The sequence below is a fragment of the Musca vetustissima genome, unplaced genomic scaffold (genome assembly GCF_032173495.1).
Source record: "Musca vetustissima isolate MV318-11 ecotype Yass unplaced genomic scaffold, APGP_CSIRO_Mvet_v1 utg3263, whole genome shotgun sequence".
Classification (NCBI taxonomy): domain Eukaryota; kingdom Metazoa; phylum Arthropoda; class Insecta; order Diptera; family Muscidae; genus Musca; species Musca vetustissima.
The window spans coordinates 318,229-340,511 of NW_026882278.1; the positions used below are offsets into that span (position 1 = coordinate 318,229).

At 29.4% G+C, this 22,283-nt stretch overlaps 3 protein-coding genes across 3 annotated transcripts; all 3 read right to left on the reverse strand.

Moving 5' to 3' along the window:
• Window positions 1–589: 589 nt before the first annotated feature.
• Window positions 590–2,492, reverse strand: LOC133328537 (odorant receptor 7a-like). Its single transcript, XM_061537101.1, has 4 exons — window positions 2,372–2,492; window positions 1,149–1,932; window positions 727–1,087; window positions 590–664 (listed from the first exon to the last, which is right to left on the reverse strand). Exons 1-4 carry the CDS (start codon window positions 2,490–2,492, stop codon window positions 590–592), a joined length of 1,341 nt encoding a protein of 446 aa, XP_061393085.1.
• Window positions 2,493–6,411: 3,919 nt separating this feature from the next.
• On the reverse strand, window positions 6,412–7,926 carry LOC133328538 (odorant receptor 7a-like). The gene is made up of 4 exons (XM_061537102.1): window positions 7,809–7,926; window positions 6,969–7,743; window positions 6,542–6,902; window positions 6,412–6,486 (listed from the first exon to the last, which is right to left on the reverse strand). Exons 1-4 carry the CDS (start codon window positions 7,924–7,926, stop codon window positions 6,412–6,414), a joined length of 1,329 nt encoding a protein of 442 aa, XP_061393086.1.
• A 3,477-nt stretch (window positions 7,927–11,403) lies between these two features.
• LOC133328539 (odorant receptor 42a-like) lies at window positions 11,404–15,432 on the reverse strand. Its single transcript, XM_061537103.1, has 4 exons — window positions 15,414–15,432; window positions 14,587–15,331; window positions 13,906–14,266; window positions 11,404–11,475 (listed from the first exon to the last, which is right to left on the reverse strand). The coding sequence occupies exons 1-4, from the start codon at window positions 15,430–15,432 to the stop codon at window positions 11,404–11,406; spliced, it is 1,197 nt and encodes a 398-aa protein (XP_061393087.1).
• Window positions 15,433–22,283: the final 6,851 nt, after the last annotated feature.

Below are 22,283 nucleotides of genomic sequence, written 5' to 3' on the forward strand. Positions count from 1 at the left end.
ACAGATATATTCTACATGGAATTTCACTAAGGGTCTCCAAAGAAAAGAGATCTCTAGCTATAACATTTATCAAGAAAAATTTTAATATAAAATTGGTATTAAAGGGAAAATAAATCGATTGAGGTATTTTGGGGCTTGTTGCATTCCATTGCCCATATCTGCCACATAGCCTCATTTTTGGGAGATAATGTCAATGACAGATATATTCTACATGGAATTTCACTAAGGGTCTCCAAAGAAAAGAAATTTCTAGCTATAATATTTATCAAAAAATAATGTAATTTTAAATTTTGTATATTAAAAACAAACACTGCTTCTTTTTTGGGGTTTGTTGCCGTTCATTGCCCATATATTCCACATAGCCTCATTTTTGGGCGATGAAATCAATGACAAATATATTCTACATCAAATTTCACCAAGGGTCTCCGAGCAAAAAAAATCTCTAGCCATAATATTTAATAATAAATTGATAATGTAAATATAGGTATTTTGTGGGCTATGATTTGGTATTGAGCTATTTTTGTATTGATATATTCGTTATTTATATCGATCATATATTCAGAATAAATTATATATTTATTTTCCAATATTAATTCAAACCATAACGCTCCTTCAAATCCATTTCCTTTATCAGGGTATACAAAGAAAATGAAAATTTGGCAATCTGCAAAGAGAAAGAATGATGATGAAAAAATGTGTTCTCCTGTCTTTTTTTTTTGCACTCACACTCAAAAAACTACTCAAGGTAATGGGAAATAATTTCCCGGCCGTAAATTCGATGACCTTCTGGGAACGTTGCATAAAAAATATCAACATTTTACGATAACGTTCATTTTGATATACCCAATTTGAATGGAATATGGCATCGGTCAGTTGAATATTTTCATCCATTAAACACTGGGCATAGTAGCATAGCGGGAATACCTCCACAACAACGGCCAGGACATAGAAGCAAGAGGCCACCATTGAGGCAGTATTGGTGGCAAATATCAGTATGTTTATTAGTGTTGAACCCAGTAGGCTGGCAGTTATGGTGAATTGTACAAAAATGGTAATGGATATTACCGGTGATACACGGTTGTACAGCCTCGAAGAGAGAGAGAGATGTTTATAAGGAAAATATATATGGAATACTATTTGAAACCTACTCAATAATATTTTGATGATCAATAATACACAGGCGTAATTTCTCAACATTTCTCTCCTGTTGAGCATCTGCATCCTCCTTCTCCTCCCCCTGATTTTGGTTTAAATTTTCTAATCGCACAATCAAGGCCTGAACATGAGTCCTCAATATTTGCACATAGATGACAGCATATGAATCATCCACCACCTGCATGAAACATGCAATGTCCACCGGTATCATTTCCATAATAACCGCCAAAATAAAATTCCCCCTAGATGCCTCAGCATCGATAAACGGATTATAAATATTATAGGGTAAGCGGCCAAATATCACCGTACTAATCATCGTACTACTCGAATACGACCAATAGGCAATTGTAAATAGCAGCACCAATCGATTGCCATCATGCATAAATCGGCGCACCAGTTGTTTTTCCTCCCGACTAATACAACGTTTATCGAGTTGCTCGAAAATCGTCTCACATTTTCGTAATTTGGGAAAAAGTATTGACATTAGGATAATTTTAGTCGAACAGCCGAGAACATTAATGGCCACCTGTACGGAGGTTAAGAGATTGCCAATTTCGACATTTTCATCGGTTACATCAGCGATGATGCCCATTATAAAACCCGTTGGCAGACCTATGGTCACATAGATATGTATGAAAATCGACCAGATCAGATATAGGGGTTTTTTGGTTTTGGGAAAATAAACGCCCAAGAAACGATAACCATTATAAAGATAACGCAGACCATGCAGGGTGTGTACCGAGGAATCGGAATCTGCTTCGTCAGCTTCTTTTGAGGCTATAAAATGGGAAATATAAAGAAAAAAAATTAGAAAAATTTGATTTGAAAAATTAGAATTGGAAAATTAATTTTGATTTCGAATTTCAAAGAACAAAAAAAAAAAAAAAAAAAATAAAATAATAATAAAATTAAAAAAAATTAATTTATTATTAAATTAAAAAATGTTTCAAAATTCTTTTAAAAAAATTTAATAATTTCGAAAAAAAATAATTTTTTTTAATTAAATAAAAAAAACATTTTTTAATGTATAAATAAATAAAAAATTTCAAAATTCAATTAAAAAATTAGAAAAAAAAAAAATTTTTATAAATTATAATTAAAAAAAAAGTACATATTTCAAAATTCTACTAAAAAATTAGAAAAAAAAAATAATTTCGATTTTTTTTAATTTATAATTAAATAAAAAAAAAATCAAAATTTCATTTTCTATATTTACTCCAATTATTTTCATGACTCAATTTAGTTGCTTTATTATTGTTATTGTAGTTGCTTTCTTGCGGTAACTGTTCCTCTTGGATTTCTTGTGGCGGTAGAGTAGTTTCTTCTGTGGTTGCCATTTTGAAGTGGTGTCTGTAGGTAATACCTCAGCTACTTTTATAGAATTTAGAATCATAAAAAAACCCGCTCCGCCATATGTTATTTTAGGACAACCTCCGGAAAAAGTTTGATAAATAATTATTTTTTAATTTAATTAACACACTGTTAGAATTTGAGGTTAAATTTGGCATATATTTTTTGGCATATCACAATTTTAAATGATTTTTTTGTATCAAATAGCATTAGAGGACTTAACACTCTTGGTAGCTGATCCGATCCGATCTTGGTTCTATGACCTTGATTGCCAATAATGTAAATAATATGAAATTTGTAGTAATTTCAAGTTGAGGCCAATTTGAATACTAATTTTTCATTTTTTGAAGATTATGGCAATGAAAAAAATATACTTTATAAAATTCCACTATGGGTCTCAGAAAAAATCAAAACGATAGCTGTAATACTTTTCAAAAAAAAAAAGCAACAACAAAGTTGGGGTATATCAACAAAGTAGAATTTTTAGGTTATTTAGGTAATTATTTCCGTTGAGGCCAATTGGAACATTAATTTTTCATTTTTTGAAGATGATGGCAATGGAAAATTTTTTCTATATAAAATTTCATTATGGGTCTCAGAACAAATGAAATTGATAGCTTTAATATTTCTCAATAAAAAAAGCAGCAACAAATTTGGGTATATCAATAAAGATGCACTTTTAGGTTATAAACATATTAATTTCAAGTTGAGGTTAATTTGAACACTAATTTTTCATTTTTTGAATTTGTTGACAATGGGAAAAACATTCTATATAAAATTTCACTATGGGTCTCAGAACAAATGAAATTGAAAACAGCAATACTTTTCAATAAAAAAGCAGCAACAAATTAGGGTATATCAATAAAGAAGCATTTTTAGTTTATATACTTATTAATTTCAAGTTCAGGCCAGTTTGAACATTAATTTTTCATTTTTTGAAGATGATGCCAATAGGGAAAAAATTCTATATAAAATTTCATTATGGGTCTCGGAACAAATGAAATTGATAGCTTTAATATTTCTCAATAAAAAAGCAACAACAAATTTGGGGTATAGCAACAAAGAAGATTTTTTAGGTTATTTAGGTAATTATTTCAAGTTGAGGCCAAATTGAACACTAATTTTTAAATTTTTGGATATGATGCCAATGAAAAAAATATTCTTTATAAAATTTCACTATGGGTCTCAGAACAAATGAAAACGATAGCTGTAATACTTTTCAATAAAAAAGCAACAACAAAGTTGGGGTATATCAACAAAGTAGAATTTTTAGGTTATTTAGGTAATTATTTCAAATTGTGCCCAATTTGTTTAACAAATCTTTATTTTTTGCAGATGATATCAATGGAAGATATATTCTACATCAAATTTCACTATGGGTCTCAGAACAAAGTATCCCTGTAGCATTAATATTTATCATTGAAATCTTAATACGGAATTTGAATATAGTGAAAGGGCAAATTTATTAATTTTCCTTGGTTGGGGGTTGTTGTTGTCATCGTTTTGGGCCAATATCTCCCATAGGGGTTAATTTTGGGAAGATATGATGGTCAATGTAAAAAAAATATATTCTATATCAAATTTCACTATGGGAACTACTGCTTGTTTGCACATTTTCGTAGTGTATACTTTTAGGCGTTGTGAGCAAATTAAAAATTGCTTCTATGAATTTATATTTCTTCTATTTTTTTTTGCAATAATCAAAATGCAATGAAAACAAAAAAGGTGCTAATTTCCAAATGCAATTAAAATTAAAAAAGAATAACAAATAACTCTACAAATTATTAATTTTGAGAAAATCGACATTAATTCATAGCACGTATTTTTAAAAGAAATTAACAATGGCAAACTATGTGTGAAATTGATATTAATAAAAAAGTTTCTTTTTTTCAAGAGGAAAAAAGAATTAATGCCTTACCATGTATTAAATGAACAATTTAAAAAAAGTACTTAAAATCAAAATAATAACACCTGTATTAACTAAAAATATAAACCAAAAAGCCTATATTACATAAAAAGTACAAAACCCAAAGATTCTCAATAGTTTTTGGTTGTTGCAATTCTTTGCCATTATCTCCCATATGTGTTCATTTTAGATTGATGATGCCAATGGAAATTGTGTTCTTCATCAAATTTCGCTATAGGTCATCGAACAAAAGAACTCGGTAGCAGTAATATTACATAATAAAAAAACAACAACAAATTGGGATATATAAACCATAACCAAAAATGTTTAGGTTATGTATGCACTTATTTTAAGTTGAGGCCAAATTGTCCAACAATTCTTCATTTTTTAAAGGTGATGTCAATGGAAAAATTATTCTTCACAAAATTTCACTATGGTCCGCCGAACATATGAAATCTCTAGCTATAATATTTATCAGTGAAATTTTGTTGTTAAATTACGTTTATTAACTAACAATAGCCTTATCGTACCTTTTGTGGGGTTTAATTTCGCTATTTGGCAATATTTCCCATTTAGGTACATTTTAGAGAGATGCTGTCAATGGAAATTTTATTCTTCATCAAATTTCACTATTAGTCCCAGAACAAAGGAAATCTGTAGCTATAATAATTCGCAATGAAATTTAAATTTGAAAATTAGTTATATCAACAAAGTAATATTTTGAGGTTAACTACGAACTTATTTCATGTTGAGGCCAAAATTAGCACAAATTCTTCATTTCTTGAAGGTGTTGTCAATGGAAAAAATATTCTTCACAACATTTCACTATGGGTCTTTGAACAAAAGAAATCTCTAGCTATAGTGTTTATCAGTGAAATGTTGATGTTAAATTTAGTTTATTAACGTACAATAGTCTTATTGTAACTTTTGTGGGGTTTATTTTCGCTATTTGGCAATATTTCCCATTTAGGTACATTTTAGCGAAATGCTGTCAATGGAAATTATATTCTTCACAATATGTCAATATAGGTCTCTGAACAAAACAAATCTGTAGCTATAATAATTCGCAATGAAATTTAAATTTGAAAATTAGTTATATCAACAAAGAAAGATTTTGAGGTTAATTTCGAACATATTTCATGTTGAGGCCAAAATTAGCACAAATTCTTCATTTTTTGAAGGTGATGTCAATGGAAAAGTTATTCTTCACAAAATTTCACTGTGGGTCTTGGAGCAAAAGAAGTCCCTAGCTATAATATTTATCTTAAAATATTTATCAACAAAAATTTTTAATATAAAATTGGTATAAAAGGAAAATAAATCGATTGATGTATTTTGGGGCTTGTTGCATTGCATTGCCCATATCTGCCACATAGCCTAATTTTTGGTAGATAATGTCAATGACAGATATATTCTACATGCAATTTCACTATGGGTCTTCGAACAAAAGAAGTCCCTAGCTATAATATTTATCAAGAAAATTTTTAATATAAAATTGGTATAAAAGGAAAATAAATCGATTGAGGTATTTAAGGGCTTGTTACAGCTCATTGCCCATATCTGCCGTATAGCTGCATTTTTGGGCGATTATGTCAATGACACATATATTCTACATCGAATTTCACTAAGGGTCTTCAAAGAAAAGAAATCTCTAGCTATAATATTTATCAAAAAATAATTTAATTTTAAATTTTATTTATAAAAACAGTCTTACTGCCTCTTTTTACGGGTTTGTTGCAGTTCAATGCCCATATCTGCCACATAGCCTCATTTTTGGTAGATAATGTCAATGACACAAATATTGTACATCGAATTTCACTAAGGGTCTCCGAACAAACAAAATCTCTAGCTATCATATTTAATAATAAATTTTAATGTAAATATAGGTATTTTATGGGTTATGATTTCGTATTGAGTTATTTTTTTATTGATTTATTCGATATTTTTATCGATCACATATTCAGAATAAATTATATATTTATTTTCCAAGTTTTCCAATATTAATTCAAACCATAACGTTCCTTCAAATCCATTTCCTTTATCAGGGTATATAAAGAAAATGAAAATTTGGCAATCTGTAAAGAGAAAGAAATGATGAACAAATGTTTACCCGGTTTTTTTTGCACTCACACTCAAAAAACTACTCAAGGTAATGGGAAATAATTTCCCGGCTGTAAATTCGATAACCTTTTGGGACCGTTGCATAAAAAATATTAACATTTTACGATAACGTTTACTTTGATAGATCCAATTCGAATGGAATATGGCATTGCTTAGGCGATTATTTTCTTCCATTAGACACTGGGCATAGTAGCACAGCGGGAATACTTCCACCACCACGGCCAGGACATAGAAACAAGAGGCCACTATGGAAGCTGTATTGGTGGCAAAGATCAGTATGTTTATTAGGGTTGAACCCAATAGGCTGGCCGTTATGGTGAATTGTACAAAAATGGTAATAGAAATTACCGGGGCCACACGTTCGTAGAGTCTGGGGGTAAGGGGAGGGAAAGAGAGTATTACAATTAAAATAAGTAATGGATTTTTTGGAACTTACTCAATAATATTTTTGTGATCTATGATACACAATTTTAATTTCTCAACATTTCTTTCCTCCGAGTCTTCGTCGCCATTATATCCATCCAGTTCCATGGCATCATCCTCATCATTCAAGTGCTTCAATCTTATCAGCAATGCCTGCATATGTGTCCTTAATATTTGCACATAAATAACTGCATATGAATCATCCACCACCTGTTGGAAACATGCTATATCCATGGGCACCATTTCCATTAGCACCGCCAAAATAAAATTCCCCATTGACGCCTGGGCATCAATAAATGGATTATACAGGTTATAGGGTAACCGTCCAAAGAGTACAGCACTAATACACGTACTACTCGAATACGACCAATAGGCAATTGCAAACCATACCACCAAGCGGTTACCATCGTGTATAAAACGGCGTATTAGATCCCTCTCTTTGCGGCTGGTACAACGTTTATCGAGACGCTCGAATATCGGTTCACACTTGAGCAGTTGCGGTAATAGGAAATACATGAGAATAATTTTAATGGAACAACCCACAACATTTATGGCCACCTGGAATGATGTTAGGAGATTACCAATTTCCACATTTTCATCGGTTACATCGATGATGCCCATTATAAAACCCGTCGGCAGCAAAATGGTCACATAGAGATTCACCACCAGGGACCATACGAAATACAAAGTCTTGCCCCGTTGGGGGAAATAAATACCCAAGAAACGAAAACCATTATAAAGATAACGTAAGCCGTGGCGGGTTTGTAGGGAAGTGTCCTCCTGTAAATCTGAAAGGAAAGGGTGGAAATTATAAAAAAATTAGAAAAAAATGGAAACCAAAATTTTATTTTACCCCAATTATTTTCATGGCTCAATTTGGATTTTTTATTGCTCTTAACAACTTGTTGTTGTTGTTGCAGTTGTTCCTGTGGCAGCCCAATAGCTTCTTCCGCGGTACTTTGCTTTTCCATTGGGGGAAAAATATTGCCAACTAAACTGAAACATTTACTTTGAGGTTAGGCTTGCTTTTATAGCCTTTTTGAGAAATAAAGGAAATTTCCCACAAATGTAAATTCTTTTTTACTTTTGTAAAAATAATTGCTGAAAAAAAGAAACTCAAAAAGTTTTCTTATAAGAATAATTATTTGACACACACATCCACCAAAATAATTAAAAAACACGCCAAGAAATTAAGGAGTTGGAGTTTGCAGCTTTGGGGCCATAATTCCCACATGACAACATTTTTGAGAGTTCATGTCAAGGGAAACTATATTCTACATCGAATTTCAGTATGTGCCTCAGAACATATAAAATCTGTAGCTATGATATTTGCCAATAAAAAAGCCAACAACAAAGTAGGTTATATCAAAAAAGAAAAAAGTTAGGTTAATTTCGTAGTTATATCAATTCAGGGCCGAATTCTTCACTTTTTGAGTATGATGTCAAAGGAAAATGTATTCTCCACTAAATTTTACTATGGGTCTTCGAACAAATAAAATCTGTAGCTATAATATTTGCCAATAAAAAAGCCACAACAAAGTAGGGTATATCAAATAAGAAAAGAAGTTAGGTTAATTTCGTAGTTATATTAAATCAGGGCCAAATTGTTCATGAATTTCTAATTTTTTGGGCATGATGTCAAAGGAAAATGTATTCCTCACTAAATTTCACTATGAGAATCAAAACAAGTAAAATCTGTAGCTATAATATATATCAGGAAAATTTAGGATTAAATTCAGTATATTAACTAACAAGAACCATATTGCCATTTTTGTGGGTTTGTTGCCGATTTTTCCAATATCTCCCACATGGCCACATTTTAGGTTAATTATGCCAATGAAAAATACATTCTACATCAAATTTCACATAAGGTCTCAGAATAAATGAAAACTGTAGCTATAATATTTCGCAATAAAAAAGCAACAACAAATTGGGATATATATACAAAGAACGAAAGTTCCTGATTATGTTCTCTTTTATGGGTTTATTGTAGTTATTGGGTTTATCCTCCACATGGATGTATTTTAGGAAGTTTATGACAATGGCAAATATGTTCTACATCAAATTTCACTATGTGATTCAGAACTAATGAAATCTCTAGATATAATATTTTCCAATAAAAAATGCAACAACAAATTGTGATATATGAATAAAGAAAATTTTTTAGGTTATTTTCATACAAATTTCAATTTGAGGTCAATTTGGGCCGTATTTCCTAATTTTTTTAACATAATGTCAATGGAAAATGTATTCCTCACTAAATTTCACTATAGGTCTCAGAGCAAATGAAATCTGTAGCTTTATTATTTTCTACTAAAAAAGCAACAACAACTTAGGGTATATCAACAGAGAATCAATTTTAAGGTTAATTTCATGGTTATTTCAACTCAGATCCAAATTGATCAAGAAAATTTCCCTTTTTGGGCATGATGTCAATGGAAAATTTATTCCTCACAAAATTTCACTATAGGTCTCAGAACTACTCAAAACTATAGCGATAATATTTTCTAATAAAAAATGTAACAACAACAACTTAGGGTATATAAACAGAGAATCAATTTTAAGGTTAATTTCATGATTATTTCAAGTCGGAGCCAAATTGATCAAGAATTTTTCACTTTTTGAGCATGATGTCAATGGAAAATTTATTCCTCACAAAATTTCACTGTAGGTCCCCGAATAGAAAAAATCTATAGCAATAATATGTCTCTATTAAATTTCAATGCAAAAATTCGTATTACTAAGCAAACAAAACGCTTCTTAATTGGCCATTTATCAGGGTTGATTGTCATTCGATGTCAATATCTCCCATTGGGCTTCACTTTCGGCAGTTGATGTCAATGGAAAAAATAAACTACAGAAAATTTCACTATCAGTCACCGAACAACAAAAATCTGTAGCAATAATATTTCCTCATAAAATCTCAATGTTCATTTGGGGTATATCAAACTAAATATAAGTATTTGTGTAGATTTTGTGCATTTTGACAATTTGGCCCAAATTATACCTTAATACTTCATTCTAAGTGGTTGATGTCAATGAATGAAATATTCTCCATAAAATTTCACTATGGATCGCCGGACAACAAATTGATGTAGCTCTAACAGATAACCATTAAATCTCAGGATACATTTTGTGCATCTTAAAAATATATCTTTTTAGGTTTTTTTGGTCTATTTTAATTTGAAATTATACCTTAATACATAATTTTAGCGGAAGGATGCCAATGAGAGAAATATTCTGCATAAAATTTCACTATGGGCCATCGAACAACAAAAATCTGTAGCTATAATATTTCTTAATAAAATTTGCAATGTAAAGTTGAAAAAAATTGGGAAAATTGCACAATTTGCACTTTAGGCGGATGATTTTTGTAGACAACAAAAATCCGTAGTTATAATATTTATTAATAAAATCTAAATAGATTTTTTTTAAATTTTTAACAGGCCAATTTCGACCACAATTTTACACTTTAGGCGGATCATGTCAAGGGGAAAAATATTCTACATAAAATTTCAGTATGGGTCGCCGACCAAAAGAAATCCATAGCTTCGATGTATAACAATTAAATTTTAATCCTAAAATGGGGTTTAGCAAAGAAGAATCGGTTTTTTATTTATATTGTTTCTAGTTTTAATTAAGGCCACATTTGGACCACTTTACGGCATTTTAGATGGATGATGCCAATAAAAGAAATATTCTTTACAAAATTTCACTATAGATCGCCGATCAGCAAAAATCTGTGGCTATAATATTTTTTCTAGAAAATCTCAATGTAAATTTAGAAAATCTATTGTTATTTTTTTTTGTTCCTATTCTTCACAAGGAAAATCTCCGCAATTTTCAATTTTCTCAGTGTACCCTCAGTATTGGGTAATTAAAAACAAATCATTCCAAGAAATATTTTTCTAATTATTTTAAAAAAGAAAAGTTTTTCTTTTTCTATTTTAATATTAAAAATTAAAAAAAAAAAACAAGAAACGAATTTGGTGCTAACTTTCAATCGTTAAAGTAATTAAAATAAAACAACAACAACATCAACTAATTATTTACAATAAAATATAAAAACTTTTTGGAAGTTAGCAACAATTAAATATGTCTAACAAATCTTTAAACCAAATAGAAATTCTAGCAATTTGTAGTAGTTGTTCAAGGTGCTTCGAAGTAGGAGGTTTTCTTTGTAACCTCAAAAAAAATAAAAAAAAAAAAAAAAAATACGTACTGTTAAAAAGTTGAAAAAAATTTCCTAGCTAATCTGAAAATGTTTTGGACATTAAGAAAAAAATTTAAAAACTGACATTCAACATAACCTCAAATTAATGCAAAGGTAGGATTTGTTATTAAAATATTAATAAAACATTTAGGTTTGTTTTTATTCTATTTTATTTGCATATAATTTATAATTTATTGTATACATATATATATTTTTTTCTTTAAATATATTTTTTTTATAAATCCAAACGCTCCTTAATGCCCATTTGTTTGATTAGCGTGTAAAGGGAAAATGAAAATTTGGCAATCTGCAAGAAAAAAATTAATACATAATAATCTTATAATTATTAAAAATCCAAAGAAAGCTCTATTATTTAATTATTAAAAATTATGTCATGATTTTTCTTTCAAATAATTCAATATTTTTATTCTATAAATTCCCACTGAATATAAACAGCATAATGTAAACGTGATATTGTTTATAACAACCCAAATGAATGATGTGTCATCATCTTGAGAGACAGAGAGAAGGAGAGAGAGAGAGTGTGTGTGTGAGTGTGTAGAGAAGCAAAACAGCTGATCAATGCTGATCAAAATGCAATCAATTAATATTAATTCTTTTTTGAATTTATGGACAATTGTAATAGAACGCAGCATTTTAGTAAAATGATGTCAATGAAAGAAATATTCTCCATAAAATTTCACTATGGGTCACCGTATAATCGAAATCTCTAGCTATAATATTTCTTTATAAAATTTTAATACAAAAATATTGTTTACCCAATTTGGGACTTTCTATTGTAAGGTATTTTAATTTGAGTAAAATTAGACCACAATGCTACATTTTTGGTGGATAATACCAATGGAAGAAATATTCTATAGAAAATTTCATTAGGGGTCTCCGAACAATAAAAATCGTTAACTATACAAAATACATTCGAAATAGCAAAAACAATTTGGTTGTATTAAGAAGAAATTTTTTTTGGGGTATTTTTTGGTATATTTTTCAAATTGGGCAAATTTTCTTAACTTTACTTAATTTTAGAAGGTTGTTGGCAATGGAAAAAATGTTCTATACAAAATTTCACTATATGTCAACGAACAATAAAAATCGGTCATAATATATAACCCGAAAATAACAACAACAATTTGGCCATCGATATGCTTAGAGTTAATTATTTTTTTTTAAATTAGTCAATATTATGCAAAAATCATGATTTTTCATGGTTGATTTCAATGAAAGAAATATTCTATACAAAATTGCACTATGGGTCGACGAACAACAAAAATCGTTAACTATACAAAATAAATTCGAAGTAGCAAAAACAATTTGGTTATATTAAGAAGAAATATTTTTGGGGGTATTTTTGGGATATTTTTCAAATTGGGCCAATTTTCTTAATATTACTTCCCTTTAGAGGGGTGATGTCAGTGAAGGAAATATTCTCCATAAAATTTCACTAAGGGTCCCCCAGCAACAAATCGATGTAGCTCTAACAGATAACCATTAAATCTCAGGGTAAATTTTGGGTATCTTAAAAATATATCTTTTAAAGGGTTTTATTTGGTCTATTTTGATATTGGTCCAAATTATACCCTAATACTCAGATTTAGCGGAAGAATGTCAATGAAAGAAATATTCTACATACAATTTCACTATGGGTCGCCGAACAACAAATCGCAGTAGCTCTAACAGATAACCATTAAATCTCCAGGGAAATTTGGCAATCCAGGGAAATTTGACAATCTTTAGGGTTTTTTGGTCTATTTTGATTTTGTTCTAAATTATACTTTAATACTTCATTTTAGCGGGATAATGTCAATGAAAGAACTATTCTGCATAAAATTTCACTATGTGTCAGCGAACAACAAATCCATGTAGCTCTAATAGATAACCATTAAATTTTAGGGTAAACTTGGACATTTTTAAGATGCCCACATTTGGGGTTTTTTGGTCTTTTTGGCATTTGGCATTTGGCCCAAATTAGACCACCATCCTTCATTTTAGGAAGATGATGTTAATGGCAGAAATATTCTGCATAAAATTTCACTTTGGGTCACCGAACAACAAATATCTGCAACTCTAATAAGTAACAATTAAATCTCTGGGGAAATTTGGGTATATTTAAGAATAAATTTTTTTTGTGTAAAATTTGGGCCTTTTTTGATTTTGGTCCAAATTTTACCTTAATTTTTCATTTTAGCGGAAGGATGTCAATAGAAGAAATATTCTGCATAAAATTTCACTTGTGGTCAGCGACTAACAAAAATCTGTAGCTCCAACGGATAACCATTAAATCTCCAGGGAAATTTGGGTATATTATATATGACACTTTTTGGTCTTAATTTTGGGTATTTATGGAATTTGTCCCAAATTATAACACAATACTTCACTTTAGGTTGATGGTGTCAACGAAAAAAATATTCTGCATAAAATTTCACTATGGGTCGCCGAACAACAAAAAACTGTAACTCTAGCCGATAATAATTAAATCTCTGGGTAAACTTGGGCATTTTTAAGATGCCCATATTTGGAGGTTTTTTTTGGCCTTTTTGGAATTTGGCCCAAATTAAGCCACAATCCTTCATTTTAGGAAAATTTTTTCAGTGATAGAAATATTCTCCATAAGATTTTACTATGGATCAGCGACTAACAAAAATATCTAGTTCTAATAGATAACCATTAAATCTCTACGAGAAAAATGAGATTTTAATTTAAGAGATTTCTCCTTACTTACACTTATAAAACTATTCAAATTGATGGGAAACATTTTCCCTGCCCACAGTTCCATACTTTTCTGGGTCCGTTGTATAAAAAAGATCAACATCTTACGATAACGTTGATCCCGATCAATCCACGCCGAATGGAATATTTCCGTTGCCAATGTATCGCTATCGTACAATAGGCAATTGGCATAATAGCATAACGGGAATATTTCCACAACAACGGCGATAACATAAAATGAGGAGGCGGCCACAGCAGCAATTGTTGTCGAAAATATGGCAATATTAATTAGGGTTATACCCAATATTATGGCGGTTATGGAAAATTGTAGAAAAATCGTTTGCGAAATGACCGGTGAGATGGCATTGTAGAGCCTAGGAGGGGGGAGAGAAAAATAAAAAAAAATTAGGATAATTTTTAGAAAAAAAATAAAAAAAAATTTTTAAATTTTAAAAAAATTTAAAAAAAATAAAAAAAAAAAAAAAAAAAAAAAAAAAAAAAAATAAAAAAAAAAAAAAAAAAAAAAAAAAAAAAAAAAAAAAAAAAAAAAATTTTAAAAAAAAAATTAAAAAAAAAAAAAAATTAAAAAAAAATTATTAAAAAAATAAAAAAAAATTAATAGAAAATTAAAATAAAATTTTAAAAAAATTAAAAAAATAAATTTAAAAAAAATTTTAAAAAATTCCATATTTACTGTATCAAATCCTTGTGATCCTTGATAACACTTTTCAGCTCCTCCAAATTTTGCTCGGCCGTTTGATCGCTCTGCGAACACATTTTACGTATTCTCAGCAAAAGAATTCTCACATGGGCCCGCAATATACAAACATATACCGTACCATACGAATCATTGGCCACCTGCTGGAAACATGTCCAACTCGTCAGGATATATTCAATAAACGAAGCCACATAAAATTCCCATTTCGAACGTCTCCATTGTATAACAAAGAGATTCAACGAATACGAAGGCACTCCCGAAATCAAGGCCGCAATATATGTCATTGTCGTGTAGATCCAATAGGCGGTACAATAACCCAAAACTATCCGCCTACCCAAATTGCGTACTGTATATAATTCTTGGACCTCATCTTCGGCCCGACAATGTTCATCCATTTTGTCCATTAATTTTTCGGCAGCCTCCAATTTGCTTTTGTAATAGACCAAGAGCAACATTTTCACAGCACAGCCATAGACGTTGATGACCGCCTGTACAGAGGTTAGGAATACGCCCACATTGAAGGTATCGGTATCGGATCGAATGAAATAACTGGTGGTAAATGAAATTGGGGTAAAAATCGTTGTCATCGTATGGATTACCAAGGCATAGAGGATATATAGCTGGGGGTTAGTTTTACCCGGATGGATGCCCATAATGTGAAAACAGCCATAGAGATAGGTGACGGCATGTTTGGTGGCCACTTTTTTCTTTGGCTTCACAGCTAATGGAGAGAACAAAAAAAAAATAATTAAAAAAAATTAAAAAATTTTCAAAAAATAAATAATTTTCAATAATTATCCCACCTATTTCCCGGTTAACCATTTTCGTTTTTTTTTAACTGCCTTCAAAGCCAATTTCCCGAATAAGAACTGTGGCAGCAAACAGAGGTCCTTTATAACCCCCATGATAATTTACACAATTATGTTTATATTCGTTGTAAAGGAGGAGTTGTAAAGTTTTATTATTGTAATTATTATAAGCAATGGGTGTTGTTGTTGTAAATAAATACACTGAAAAAAATTAATTAAAAAAGAAATCAAAATAAATAAAGGCTTTTCAACTTAACTCAATTTCTCCAAGAAATCTTGATTTTATCACGATGGTGTTAATAGAAAAAATATTCTACACAAAATTTCACTATGGACCACCGAACAACCGAAATCGATAGCTATACAAAATTCATTCGAAATAGCAAAAACAATTTGGTTGTATTAAGAAGAAATATTTTTGGGGTATTTTTGGTATATTTTTCAAATTGGACCAAATTTCTTAATATTACCTAATTTTAGAGGGTTGATGTCAATGGAAAAAATATTCTATACAAAATTTCTCTATGGGCTTCCGAACAACCGAAATCGATAGCTATACAAAATGTATTCGAAGTAGCAAAAACAATTTGGTTGTATGAAGAAGAAATATTTTTAGGGTATATTTTTCAAATTGGGTAAATTTTATTACTATTATATAATTTTAGAGGCTTGATGTCAATGGAAAAAATATTCTATACAAAATTTCACTATGGTTCTCGGAACAACCGAAATCGTTAACTATACAAAATCCATTCGAAATAGCAAAAACAATTTGGTTGTATTGAGAAGAAAATTTTTAGGGGTATTTTTTGGTATATTTTTCAAATTGGGCCAATTTTCTTAATATTATTTAATTTTAGAGGGTTGGTGTTAATGGAAAAAATATTCTACACAAAATTTCGCTATGGGTCACCGAACACGAGAAATCTGTAACTTTTATCTATATCATTAAAAAATCAATAATCATTTTTGTATTTGTATTTTTGGGTCAATTTAATAACATAACCTTACATTATAAAATAACATAACCTCACATTATAAAATAAATCATTTTAAAAATTTTCTCAGTGTACGGTCGTTGCGCAATGGAAACCCCAACAAAAAATCGGTTACAATTTAAATAAAAAGGGTTAGTTTTTTTGTATTATTCATTGCGGTGATTAAGTGACATTAAATTATTAAATAATACCAAAATAATCAACAATAAATAATTGATTTGATAAAACACCAAAAAATTAGAAGCTAATCCTTTTTTCAAGGATAACAATACAAAAAAATGTCACCCTCTTTCCATATACAATTTTTTGGGCAATTTTAGTAGCTAATGAAATTGCTTCAAAGTAGGATGTCTCAACCTAACCTTAAAATAAATAAAACATAATTACTTCACGGTATTAGTTTCATAAGAATGCTTAGTTCTAATAAGAATTAATTTAAATAAAAAAAAAATACTAAAAATGTTTACTCACTTCTCATTTTCAAAACTATGCTTAACATAACCTATAAAATAATAGAAATGTAAGTTCTATTGAATCATAATGTAAATGTGGCATCATTTTTTTAAGCCACGAATGACAGTTATTTCGTCTTTGGCAATTAATCTTAATAGAGAGAGAGAGAGAGAAAGAGAGTGTAAAGTAGAAAACAGCTGATCAATGCTGTTGTTATACTGCTGAAATTGAACACAAAATGCTTTTTTGTTCTGAACTAATGATAAATTGTAGAGAAACGGTTAATTTTAGAATAAAAGTGTTAATGAAGGAAATATTCTGCAGAAAATTTCACTATGGGTCATTGACCAAAAGAAATCGGTAGCTTTAATTTTTATTAATAAAATCGTAATGCGAAAATGATTATAAGATTATGAACTTACTTTTGTAAGTTATTAGAATTTTGGGACAATTTGGACCACAATACTACATTTTAGGGCAATGATGTTAATGAAAAAAATATTCTGCAGAAAATTTCACTATGGGTCACCGAATAACAAAAATTTGTAGCCTAAATATTTATTCATAAAACCTTTGTGACAAAAAGCGAACAATTAACATAGATTTTTTTAGACATAATTTAGTAACCTATTTACATTTTGGGCCAATTTAGACCACAATACAACATTTTAGGGCAATGATGTTAATGAAAGAAATATTCTGCAGAAAATTCTACTATGGGTCACCGACCAAAAGAAATCGGTAGCTATAATTTTTATTCATAAAATCTTTGTGACAAAAAGTGAACAATAAACGTAGATTTTGTTAGACATAATTTAGTAACTTATTTACATTTTGGGCCAATTTGTACCACAATACCACATTTTAGGGCAATAATGTTAATGAAAAAAATATTCTTTACAAAATTTCACTATGGGTCACCGACCAAAAGAAATTCGTAGCGCTAATAGATGGCAATTAAATCGCAGTGGAAATTTGGGCATTATCAGTCAAACATTTTTTGGGGATAAATTGGTATTTTTTGGAATTTTGGATTAAATTGACTACAAAACTTCAGATTTGAGAGATGATATCAATGAAAGAAATATTCTGCAGAAAATTTCATTATGGGTCACCGACCACTAGAAATCTCTAGCTCTAATATATAGCAATGAAATCTCTAGGCAAAGTTGCTTATATTAAAAAAGTTCATTTGTGGAGCAAATTTTGTGAATATTTTCACTTTGGCTTTATATTGACCCTTATACTTGATTTTAGATAGGTGATATCAATGGAAATAATATTCTCCGCAAAATTTCACTATAGGTCACAGGATAAAACAAATCCATAGCTATAATATATAACAACAAAATAATAGCAAAAAATTGATCATAAATTATTTATAAGTCATATTTGTGTTTGTTTTTAACATTTGGCCAATATTTGCTATAAATCATGATTTCGCATGATTGGTGTCAATGGAAAAATTATTCAAAATAAAATTTTAGTATAGGTCGCTGAGTACAATAAATCGCTAGATATCGCTATATAAACTGCAAATATTGCTTCATTTGGGCATATAAATGAAGACATTTATTTGGGGTATTTTTTGGTATTATTTTCATTATTGGTCAATTTTACCAAGACTAATTAATTTTCGAGAGTTGCTGTCAATGGAAAATATATTCTACACTAAATTTCACTAGAGGTCAACGAGGACAAAAAAACTGTAGGTGTTATATATGTTTTGGAAATATCGGTTCAATTTGGGCATATAAATGAAGAAATTTATTTGGGGCATTTTTTGGTATTATTTTCATTTTTGGTCGATTTCACCCAGAATAGTTAATTTTAGAGGGTTGCTGTCAATGGAAAATATGTTCTACACTAAATTTTATTATAGGTCACAAAATACAAAAAACCTCTGGATATCGGTTAAAATTTGGTTATATAACAAAATATATATTTTTGTGGGTAATTTTGATATTATTTTCATTTTTGGTCAATTTTACCAAGAATACTTAATTTTATAGGGTTGCTGTCAAGGGAAAACATATGCTACTCTAAATTTCACTAGAGGTCAACGAGTACAAAAAAACTGTAGGTGTTACATATGTTCTCGAAATATTGCTTACAATTTGGTTATATTACAAAGTATATATTTTTGTGGGTATTTTTTGGTATTATTTTCATTTTTGGTCAATTTTATCGGAAATACTTAATTTCAGAGGGTTGCTGTGAAGGGAAAAATATTCTACACTAAATTTCACTAGGGGTCGCTGAACAACTAAAATTTGTTGCCAAAATATTTACTACTAAAATCCGTATGCGAAAAAGCGAATAAAAATGCCGAATTTTTTAGACTTCATTTTATAACATATTTCAATTTTGGGCCAAATTCGACCAATATACTACAATTCCGGCTCGTGTGTCAATGGTAAAAATATTCCACACAAAATTTCACTATAAGTCACTGAAGAAAGAAAACCGGTAGCTATAATAGAAATCTATAAAATATCAAAGGGAAAAATTAAAAAAAGGAATCTTCTGAAAATCTTCATTTCATAACCTCACTTTCCCGCATAACCTCACTTTATGATCATGAAAATTATTTGAAAAAATGCTAACATAAAAATAATTGTTTATTGGCTACTTTACTTTTTGTTCAGTGTCGTCTCTTCCCCCTCTTACGAATACAACAGTTGTTGTCTTTTTTAAGAACCCTCCACTTTTCTCCCTTTCAAGGAAAAAGTTTTTTCCTTTGACAACTTTTTTCCTTGACTTTTTAAAACAATAATTAAAAAGTGTTATTTTATCACACTATTTAATAATACATAATTCGAAAAAGAAAAAAACTTAAGCAATTAAATTGCCTATCAATTAACAAAGAGTAACTAACTTTGCTTAGGGCCACCTTTATTGTTTAGAGGGGCGGCAACATGTGGGTAGCTTCGAAATTGTAATAAAGGTGGGTAAGTTATTAAAAAAAAGGTGGTGAAAATCAATTAAGCACACACACACACGACATTGAGAAGGGAATGTAGTTTTCACTGAGAGGTGGTAGGTACCCTCCTTGGTCAGTCAGGGGGAAATTTTGAGGTTAGAGAAAATGTTTTGCGGTAATTCGTTAATTTTTTCAACATATGGTATTTTGGAGTATCAAACATACTTTTAGGGGCTCGATGTTAATGGAAAAAATATTCTCCATAAAATTTCACTAGGGGTCTCTGAACGAAAGAAATCGCTAGATTTAACATATATAGGGAAAATAGCTTTAGAAATCGGAATATATAAATTTAAAAAAAATGTGGGTCTATTTTCAATTTAGGTCAAAATCTCCGTCAAATGTTCATTTGATGGGCATGATGCCAATGAAAAAAATATTCTACACTAAATTTCACTAGAGGTCTCTGAACGCAAGAAATCGCTAGCTTTAACCCATATAAGAAAAATAAAATAGCTGTAAAAATCTGTCTATATAAAGATAAATAAAATTATAGTTTTATTAAGGTTATTTTTCAATTTAAGTCAAAATCTCCTACAAATTTTCATTTTATGACCATAATGCCAATGGAGAAAATAATCTACACTAAATTTCACTAGAGGTCTCTGAACAAATGAAATCTCTAAATATTATATATACCCACGAAGTGTCAGTATTTATTCGGGTGTAATCATTTAAAAAATTATTTCTGATTCAATTTGGATCATTTTCCAAATTGATCTAAAATCTCCAGTAATACTTCATTTTAGGGTCTTCATATCAATGGAGAAAATATTCTCCATCAAATTTCACTAGAGGTCTCTGAACGAAAGAAATCGCTAGCTTTAATATATATAAGAAAAAATAGCGGTAGAAATCGGTCTATATAGAGATAAATAACATTTAGGTTTTATTAAGGTTATTTTTCCATTTGGGTCAAAATCTCCCACAAAATTTCATTTTTTGGGCATGATGTTAATGGAGAAAATATTCTCCGCTAAATTTTACTAGAGGTCTCTGAACAAACGGAATATCTAAATAATATTTAAACCCACAAAATATCGGCATTTATTTGGGTGTAAACATTTAAAAAATATTACTGATTTAATTTTGATCATTTTCCAAATTGGTCTAAAATATCCAGTAATACTTCATTTTAGGATCTTCATATCAATGGAGAAAATATTCTCCGCTAAATTTCACTAGAGGTCTCTGAACAAAAGAAATCGCCAGCTTTTACATATATAAGAAAAAATAGCGGTAGAAATCGGTCCATATGGAGATAAATAAAATGTGGGTTTTATTTGGGTTATTTTTCCATGTTGGGTCAAAATCTCCTACAAATTTTCATTTTTTGAGCATGATGTCAATGAGGAAAATATTCTACACTATATTTCACTAGAGGTCTCTGAACAAACGGAATCTCTAAATAATATTTAAACCCACAAAATATCGGCATAAACTTTGACGTAAAAAATATAAAATCATGTTTGATTTCATTTTGTTTATTTTCCAAATTGGTGGAATTTTTTCAATAATATTTAACTTTAGGGTCATAATATTAATGGCGAAAATATTCTCCATCAAATTTCACTAGAGGTCTCTGAACAAACGAAATCTGAAAATAATATATAAATCCACAAAATATCGGCATAAACTTTGACGTAAAAAATATAAAATCATATTTGATTTAATTTCGTTTATTTTCCAAATTGGTCGAAAATCTCCAATAATACTTCATTTTAGGGCCATAATATTAATGGCGAAAATATTCTCCATCAAATTTCACTAGAGGTCTCTGAACAAAGGAAACCGCTGGCTATAATAAAAATCCCCCAAAATTAGCGCAGAATAAATCGAAGTATATAAAAAATTATATTTTTCGACCATTATCGAAAAATTCACCTTAATACCTTCCCCTAGTGAAGTGTTGCCAATGTTAAAGTATTGCCAATATTGTTTACAATATTTCACCATAAGTCTCAAAAATAAGTACATACTTAGCTATAATATATAGCAACCAATTAAAACTCGAAACTTTTAAGTTTTTTTGTATAAAAATAACTTTTTTGTTTTATTTATTTTTATTTTTTTTAATATTTATATATATATTTTTTTTAAATATATTATATTATTTTGAAAAGTTTTATGTAACTTATAGTTAGGATCTTGTTTTTAGTCAATATTTTGTATTAAGATTTTGTTTTGCAAAAATGTTTGTTTGTACATTTTGTAAAAAATAAAAATGAAAACGAAGTTGTATTAAAAAAATGAAGCCAGCCAATGAAATTAAAATAATTAGTTGATTTTAATAATTAAATTTAATGTGTGGCCAGTAGGCTTAAATTTAAAATTAATAATTAAATTTTTTTAAATTATTAATGTTATTTTTTTAAATATATAATTTAATAATAAATAAAATTAATTATAGCAATTGAAATTATTATTTTT

Excerpts from the sequence above, each read along its gene's own strand:
- LOC133328537 (XM_061537101.1), bottom strand. The coding sequence starts at position 2,492 with ATGGCAACCACAGAAGAAACTACTCTACCGCCACAAGAAATCCAAGAG. Across the intron at positions 1,933-2,371 it reads GAGTCATGAAAATAATTGGA|CCTCAAAAGAAGCTGACGAA; the intron begins GTAAATATAGAA and ends CCCATTTTATAG. Across the intron at positions 665-726 it reads CCTTGAGTAGTTTTTTGAGT|ATTGCCAAATTTTCATTTTC; the intron begins GTGAGTGCAAAA and ends TTCTCTTTGCAG.
- LOC133328538 (XM_061537102.1), bottom strand. The coding sequence starts at position 7,926 with ATGGAAAAGCAAAGTACCGCGGAAGAAGCTATTGGGCTGCCACAGGAA. Across the intron at positions 6,903-6,968 it reads GATCACAAAAATATTATTGA|ACTCTACGAACGTGTGGCCC; the intron begins GTAAGTTCCAAA and ends CCTTACCCCCAG. Across the intron at positions 6,487-6,541 it reads CCTTGAGTAGTTTTTTGAGT|ATTGCCAAATTTTCATTTTC; the intron begins GTGAGTGCAAAA and ends TTCTCTTTACAG.
- LOC133328539 (XM_061537103.1), bottom strand. Across the intron at positions 14,267-14,586 it reads GATCACAAGGATTTGATACA|GCTCTACAATGCCATCTCAC; the intron begins GTAAATATGGAA and ends CCCCCCTCCTAG. Across the intron at positions 11,476-13,905 it reads ATTTGAATAGTTTTATAAGT|ATTGCCAAATTTTCATTTTC; the intron begins GTAAGTAAGGAG and ends TTTTTCTTGCAG.